The sequence below is a fragment of the Struthio camelus genome, chromosome 18 (assembly GCF_040807025.1).
Source record: "Struthio camelus isolate bStrCam1 chromosome 18, bStrCam1.hap1, whole genome shotgun sequence".
In the NCBI taxonomy this organism is placed as follows: domain Eukaryota; kingdom Metazoa; phylum Chordata; class Aves; order Struthioniformes; family Struthionidae; genus Struthio; species Struthio camelus.
Genome location: NC_090959.1, coordinates 16,137,892 through 16,146,211, shown reverse-complemented (window position 1 = coordinate 16,146,211; position 8,320 = coordinate 16,137,892). Strand labels below are relative to the sequence as shown.

The 8,320-nt window shown below is 43.6% G+C and overlaps 1 protein-coding gene across 4 annotated transcripts; it reads right to left on the bottom strand.

The window, feature by feature from the left end:
- Positions 1-1,845: 1,845 nt before the first annotated feature.
- On the bottom strand, positions 1,846-7,705 carry MRGBP (MRG domain binding protein). Of its 4 annotated transcripts, none has more exons than XM_068912550.1 (6): positions 7,639-7,705; positions 7,471-7,581; positions 6,800-6,933; positions 6,190-6,271; positions 4,400-4,474; positions 1,846-3,324 (listed from the first exon to the last, which is right to left on the bottom strand). In XM_068912550.1, exons 1-6 carry the CDS (start codon positions 7,700-7,702, stop codon positions 3,134-3,136), a joined length of 657 nt encoding a protein of 218 aa, XP_068768651.1. In that variant the 5' UTR covers positions 7,703-7,705; the 3' UTR covers positions 1,846-3,133. The 4 variants fall into 4 exon arrangements, with proteins under 4 accessions (XP_068768651.1, XP_068768652.1, XP_068768650.1 ...); XM_068912551.1 differs by having other exon boundaries at positions 6,800-6,921; XM_068912549.1 differs by having other exon boundaries at positions 7,471-7,583; positions 7,635-7,703.
- Positions 7,706-8,320: the final 615 nt, after the last annotated feature.

Below are 8,320 nucleotides of genomic sequence, written 5' to 3'. Positions count from 1 at the left end.
CGATTGGGGCGGGGGAGGAGGGGGGGGGGGAAGGCGAGGCTCCGCCCCCCCCGCTCCTCCGCGCCGCTCCCCATTGGCGCAGCGCCGCCGCGCCCCGCCCCCGCGCAGCCGGGTGGGGGCTGCGCGGCGCGGAACCCCACCCCCCGCCCCCCCGGTTCCGCGCGCGGCCCGCGGCGGCGGCGGCACCAGCGCTGCTGGGGGAGCCGCGTGCTCAGCCAGCACGCCCCAGGCGGACGGGTGGGGTCGGGTGGGGGAAATAATGCTGAACGATAAAAATCAAAAATGGGCAGGGAATAAAAATAAAAAATATAGGGAATAAAAAAGCCAATGCAAATAAAAGACAAGGCACCGTTTCGCTCTTGCCTGTCAGTTCCTGGCGCTGGGCGGGAACGGTAGGTCCCGAGGTTACGCGCCCCACGGGTTGCTGTTGGAAACAAGGCGGGATGCTGGAGCCGTGGGAGCTTCCTCTTGCCTCCGGAGCCAAGAATTCAGCAAAGGCTTTGTGTGTAGCTTCGCTGGCAAAATCATAACCCTCCTACGGAGCCGGGGGCTGCATCAACAGGGGGCCCCTGTACTAATTCCTTCCAGTGCATGATATTCTGCTTAGAGAAAAACTGAAGAACAATCTTCCAAAGAAGCCAGGACTTGGTGAAAGGGAAGGCAGGAAAAGAGACCTGCAGCACTCTGGTCACGTACAGGATTTACATTTTTCAAATATCTGACTCCACAACCGATGAATTGCTAAAAATCTGTTTTGCTGGGCAGAGTAAAAAGTCCCAAGTGGACTCCCCGTTTCAGGGATTGTACTGATTGAACTACACCACATGTCAATCATACACTCGATAACCTATAAAAACCTATTAAAATTGCATTGGTATAGCAAGTAATTTAGAATAGAATCCCTTAGATGAAAAGGATTTACCCACATGGCCGGGAGACCTTACAGTTAAAGAAATCTGCAATTTATGGTTAAGACCTATACAAATCATTACAAAGTAATCAGCATTTTAATTGTTAAGAAAACAGCAACAGTTAACAAAGGCACTCACCTGTCAGAACTCACTTAGGAACAGCTCTGTTAAGTGAAGTATATCATAACGTCAAGTAGCCATAGTACCAACTAATATACTAATTTGAAGTTTTTTTTTTTTAACTTCAAAATTAAAAGCAGAAACTTCTTCATACAAGGTTATAAAATAGTTTGATTTCTATCCACCTGGAAAATTTCTGAGTCACCTGTAGCATCTCTCCCAAAAACTGGAGCTCTGTGGAGCTCTCCAGCTGATAAGCCCTGCAAAAGGGCCAGTGACATACTTATTATCTGAAGCACAGCACTAAATTAATGGGATTTTATGGCTTCTAGTTTGAAATGTGTTCACGTCCAACCACCTCAGACCCTAGGCACAGTGAGCTTGCGACAGGCTGTAAAAGCACAGGTGGAAGCAGCTGCAGTGGCCATCCTGACAACGTTCTAACTTTCTAGAGCTGACTAGTGTAAATGAGATGGTAAACAGATGATCAAAATATCAAAAAAATTAATCCTCTGAACTCAATACTTCACAACTGTGTTATGCTAATTAGAACAGAGAAAATCCTGTATTTTGGAAACCAACAGCAACCCCCTCTACAGACTTGAGCAGGCCAGGATTTCTTATCAAATACATAATTATAGGATACTAGTTCATAAGATCCAGATATACTCACTGAAAAACAGATTACCAAAAATATTTAGGTTCCTACAGAGCAGATGTGCCTTTAGTGAAACTGTTCAAAAGTGCCTAAGATACCTAAATACTATTAAAAAATAACCTATGGGCCAAATATTAAGTTATGCAACAACTACCATTTAATAAAACGAACGTCAGATTTATTCTTAGCATAAAATAAGCAAAGTGAATAAAAGAGACAAGAACTTGGCTATGTGCTTAGAGTAAAAACAAAAGCTAGTAGGTCTCTAGCTTCTAACCTTGAAGGCAATACTGCTAGGTTAAGAATTCTTCTAATTTATTAAATTATAGTTCACATGGGGAAACACACTGAGTAACATCTCATCCAGCTTCATTCACCATTTAACCTGTGTTTGTTAAGAGCCAACCAGCTTTTGGCAACTCAAAAATAATAACTTCTACCACACTTCAATACTGTAGCATATAAAAGATAAGCATTACAATACGCTAGTAAATTTTTTACTAAAACTACTTCAGAATATTTAAGATGTAGAACAGGATCAACATTTTGCAGTACTTAACATCTAATAAAATTGCTTTTCAAAAGTTAAATAACAAAGTATAAAACTCATTGTTATGTACACTACTGTAGTACATACGGATGAACCAATATCTCCAGGTTTATGCACAACACAGCTGATCCCTATCAATACCATGCGACACCACTGGATATTTTATTGAGGACACTGATTAATTACTCTGCCTAGGGACACTGTCATTTTCACTTCACTTAAAGTATACGTATTTATAAAGACTAGAGAAAAAAAGTTACACCACGAAGGATCCAGGTAGCAGAGGTTTCCTTTTTCCTCCAGTAAATATAATAGTATGAAAGAATACTTCAACTCACTAGTGATCTGGATTTACAATACTTTTAGTTTTACTGAACCAACAAAGCCAGACATTTGATACAAATGCTATGTCTGCAATAAGTAAAACAGCCAAACATTACCCGTAGAGGGTCTGTAATATTCAAAGAAAGCAGCAAAGCAAAGGCAAGAAAAAGATCCAAAATTTATAGAAATAACTTAAGCTTTTAATGAATTAAGGCTCCTTGTTTCATTGAGCACTCGTTTCGTAAGTTATGCTGACAGTGTGTTAGTGGTTTGAAACACAACCACTGGAATTGTTAAGTACGCATAAACTTTTAAAGCTGCCAGCGTCCTCCCTCAATGCCCTGAGAAAGTAGCTATCACTCAGCTACTCAGTGCTGACTAATAAACAAATCAGGAAAGACAGGCAAACCGTTGCATGTGTAAAGCCAATGTGCAGATTCTTCAAATACACCTGGCTCAGATACCTTTTCTTTTCTTACAAAGTCCATGTAATGACTTTCCTTCTATTTGTTTTTGAACGTTGCCTCTTCACGTTCCATAGTTAAATACTTCTCTCTTTCACAGCTTTCTTTACGTTCTGCGTCGTTTTGCAGCACTTGGACTGGAAGGATTACTGTTTGCGTTTAAGACCTTTTCAGTGACTCTGTTGCGCTTCCTCTTATCAGGTCCTTCTTTGGACCCAGAGTCTGATGAAGTCTTCTCTTTCTCTTTGCTGCTTGGCTTTTCGCTTGTTTTTCCTAAATTTCCAGAAGGTGCAAATACTGAAATAGGACCAGAATAGCGATTCCAGATCAGACGTATACATATAGGCAAAAAAGAAATTATATCACGTTTCTTTATATTACGTGAAACTTTTCTAACCAATCAATTCTCGTACTATCTTTAAGATCTTTGCAGTGTTATTTTAATTTTTATGGGAAACATGTTCTGTAAAAGGGCATTCCTTGCTTTTATTGTTTGTTTTAAAGCCAGGTATGAATTTTGATAGGCATTAAGTGGAATTAAACAGCACTTAAAATCAAAATACTCAATAGGAACATTCACAGAATGTATGAGCAACCTATGAAATTCACAGACGGCAAAGGTCACTCCATTAGACTTTAAAACCGAGTACCCAAAATATGAGTTTCAGTATCTTTTTAAAATACATTTTTAGGTCATTTATTACACTCAGCCTTAAAAACAAACGCCACTTATTCTATGATATAAGGATTATGCAATTATCTAGTTAATTTTGTTGGCTTGATCCATTAAGTTAAATAGCAGGATCTCTACTGCTTACATTTGATTTTGTTCTACAGAAAAGTGTTACAAAAATAAAACTCGTATTTCAAAGAAGCAAGATAATGAGAGTAAATCAAAAAAGATACTCCTTCCTTCCCATTTAAGCATATATTCTTGTAACCTTTTTTTTCTCCTTTGTAGGTCCTCAATTTTTCCAGTGACTACGCAGATCCTGTACAGCATATTCACTAAAACTATATATATATATATATATATATTTTTTTTTTTTTTTTAAAAAAAGATCCTTAGATTATTTCAAGCTCCTAGGATTTCTGTCAACGACATACTTAGAGGGGAAAAAACCCACAAAGCTATACAGCTTTGCACAGATGAATTAGGAGAAAAGGAGAAATCTTTTGAAGCATCAGATATTGGCAATTGCTTACTCTATGCATTTTAAAATTATTTGTTATTGGCAATGAGCATATGCTCAGTCTGTACAAAATCACAACATCAAAATACACCGAAAGCAGGATTTACAATTCAACATCATCTCTCAGAATTACAGTTGCTTTTTCAATCTCACTTTACACAGGAGAGTTACAGATTTACCTTCTTCTGGGCCTGCGTGAGTCTCCATCTCTTCTTTTATGTCTTCTTTCACTTCTTCTTCAATCATTACTTTTCCTACAGAAAGCATTGTTAAGCAACTGTTGGGTGGTTTTAAAGAACCATATATATATTTTCCAGGTTAGTCACCTCAATCTATGTGCACAATGTTCACAAACATTCAGTGCGCCTTTCAATATTAAATTTAAAAAGGTTCCTCAGTATTATGATAGAAAAATGTAGATAACAATCCAGCTATACTCAGAGCATCACATAAGGAAAGTGAACTGAACAAGATACCATGGCAGACACCACACAGCAAAAAATTCCAATGGAATTATTAACAGGAACAGTTAGGAAATGCTAAGTAGGCAAAACATATTGCTGTACCTCAGATTTATTATGATTTTGTATTGAACTATTAGTGTAAAGTTTATTGCACCTAATGACTGAGAAGCATTCGACTGTGGTTCGACATGCCCCTATAACTGCCTGATTAAAGGTGCAGATGCTTGAGCTTCCTAGCTCCTACCTTGGATAACAAGTACTAAATAACAGACATACAGCTAAGCTTTGACAATCTGACTTGCACTATTTAATCTAAGATTTCTGTCAAGCTGGTGGAGAGTTCTACTGGATTAGACAACACAGACACACCCATCTGGAGGGAGTGAGCTTTGGAAGTATCAGGTAGCTGAATCCTAAGAATATAAAAACATGAAGAAGTGATTTTACAGTGCAATGAAACCACACTAAATCTTTACAAATATCTCTGAACATTTAATATTGTTTTTGTTTTCAATCAAAATCTCTGTTTTCAGACATAAAAAAATAGTAATGCTCTTAAAAGGAAGCTATATGAACCATATTTAAAAAAAAAGCCAATACCCTAACACTAACAATGCAATGATTACACAAGCACAAGAAGTACTTGGTAAAGTCCATGGCCAAGCAGCAAGTTTTTCTAGCTATTGTACATGCAGATGTTCAGTAAGAGAATATTCCTGGAGCATACTTTTAAACATTAGCTGAATTGCTACTTAACTGCCTTATTTCATTACATGTACAGAAAATTGTTATCACAGAAATGTTATTATATACTAATTGTATACAGGAAATTTATACAAATTATATTCAGAAATCTTATTTTCATCAGTTCCATAGATCCTGCTCCTGAAAGATCTTACAATGTGAACCATATAAAAGTCTGCAGATCACCTATTTCAGCAAAAATTACGGTCAGACATGATACTAGAGTAGTCGCAACAAAGTGAAAAAACACCCACAATAACCTACTATTCATTTTACACTACAACCGCACTTTGCCTCTCATTCTGCATACAGGCATCAGTGAAGCATGCGGATCTTTCACGTATACCTAAAACGAGAATTTGCATCTAAATGGTAAAAATGGAACCTGTTTGTCCATTAGTAACGTCCAATCCATACTAAACTTAATAATATGAGAAATACTGTGTGGAATAAGACCAAAGGCTTGCATAGCCCACTAGCAGGTCTCTGACTGTGCAGTCACAGAGGCTGATACTGACAATATGAACAGCACAAGCAGTGTGATCCTTTCCCTGTCAGCAAATTAAAAATTCATGAGATAAAGTCGTATCTATTTAACACTTCTTTTCCTTGATGCCTCCAACACACCACCATTGGTGAACGGCCAAGAACAGCCTTGGATTGCCATGTTATTATTTTCTTTTTTTGGAGTTCTGTTAAGCTACTTGTTCTGAACTGAGATTAAGGTCAGCCAGGAATAAAAGGTTGCTATGACTTCTTACCTTCTCTCACTTCTTGAATCATTTCATCAGGAAGAACAAAATTCTTCTCTATGTTGGGGAACGGGAGAATCTCAGATTCGTGCTTAGGAAGAAAACAAAGCTTTCTATGAGTGATCTTGATAAAACATTTAGTTTGGATTTAGAAATGCAATTCCAAATTCTACTTTATATGCAATTAGTAGCTAAATAATTCTTAACAAAATACTTCAGACCCTGGAGAATCAGGAGGCTCCGTACGTCAAACCAGATAATAACATCAAGACATATGCAATCATGACGAGGTACTCCTGGGACCTGATCTTGGCAAATTCTTACTTATGCACGCTATATCCTCCCTATTTGGCACTTAGAGTTAAGTATCTACGTAAATGTTTGCCGAATCAGCATTCAGGCAACCAAAAATCACACAAAGTCAGCACCGAGTGTGGAAAAAACAAAAACACTGCAGGTTCCCTTATCTCCCACCTAATGTACCTTCATACAGGGAAATCCTCATCAACTTACCACATGATACCTAGTTCTTGGTACCACGAGAGGCCGAGTGATTTTGTCCTATCAAAACTCCTGAACTACAGGAAATAAGAGCACTCCTGCATCACTTTATACTCACAAGAGCTTGCATATCATACATGGTGCTCAGATGGTCCCAAATCACTTTAGAGGAAATCTGCCGTCCAATATTCTGACTGAATTTATCTCGGATACAGATCATGTGGAAGTGGCGATTCACACCTGGGGCAAGAACTCAGAGAAGTTAACACTGACAGTTATTACTTGTGCCAGAAAATTAAAAAAAAAAAAATCATTATTACAACAATGAGGGGAATCATACAGCACGGCAGGGAGACGCACGACAAGCCGGGCAGCCTAGTATTTCATTCTGCCTTACAGGCGCTGCTCTGGAGGTGGGCAGCGGGTGCCCCGCTTGGTACTTTCACACGGGGCCGCAGCCAGAGCTGCCAGTGTGAAAATAAAAGGGAAATAAGTGAAAATAAGCAAGACGGGAGGCGAGGGAGCTGGGCAGCGAGGACGGCTGGCTCCGAGCCCGGGAGGGGCCGGCGCCTCCGTCCCCGCAGCGCCGCCGCTCGCTCGGGAGCGGCCCGGGCCCGCGAGGCCGCTAGGGGCAGCACCGCAGCGCGGCGGCGGCCGCCAGCCCCGGGGGGGGGGGGGGGCTTCACACGCCCCCCGCCCGGCCCTCGCCGCTCCGCGCCCGGCGCCCGGCTCTCCTCCCCGGCCAGCGCCGCTACTCGAGCCCGCGGCTCGGCCGCGGCCTGCTCTCACCTACGGGCTTGTGGCCCAGCATGGCGTGGAAGAGGCAAACCTCCACTTCGGGGCTCCACACCACCACCGCCTCCTCCGCCGGCACGCCAGGCTCCGGAGCGGCGGCAGCGGCCGCGGCGGCAGCCGCAACGGCGGCGGCGGCGGCCGCGACCGCCGCCGCGGCCCCGGGCCCCGCCGCCGGCAGCGGCGGCTTCTCCACAGCGCCCGCCGAGCCGCCCTCCGCCTCGCCCATGGCCGCGCCGCCGCGCGCGCAGCGCCGCGCCGCCCCCTGGCGGCCGCCCCGCGCCCCGCCGCCGCCGCCGCCGCCGCAGCGGCTCCTGCCGGCCGGGCCGCGGCGCGCGAGGGGCGGGCGGTTGGCGCGCGCGAAGGGCGGTTGGCGGTTGGCGCGCGGCGCCCCGCTCCTGAGGCGATGCGGCATGAGGCGGCCTGGGGTGGTTCTGGGCTGAGGGGAAAATACCCCTTTTAGGCGCTTTCGTGGAGCAGGGGCGGGTTTCGAGGGGAGTTTGCCGCCCGTGCCCCCAGCGGCACCGCTTGGCGGCCAGCGGAGGCTCTGCCCCGAGGGACGGGCTAGGCCGCCTCACGTCCCCAAAAAGATTTTCACCAAGCGAGAAAGAAGCTTTAGGGTTTCCTGTGTCGGCCGTGGGGCAGGGCAGGGTGGACGCCCCAAACGGCCTTTCCGGCCCTGTTCTGCCGACGTTTTGGCAGAACCCTAGAGCAGTAATACTGACGCTGGCGTAAAACGCAGAGGAACCAGAGATACAGTAGAGGCTTTTCAGCGTTAAGTGACCCGAAGAGCTGCTGTTTGAGATAAACGAAGAGGGGGAAGGTGGAACAAGAAGATTAGAGACAG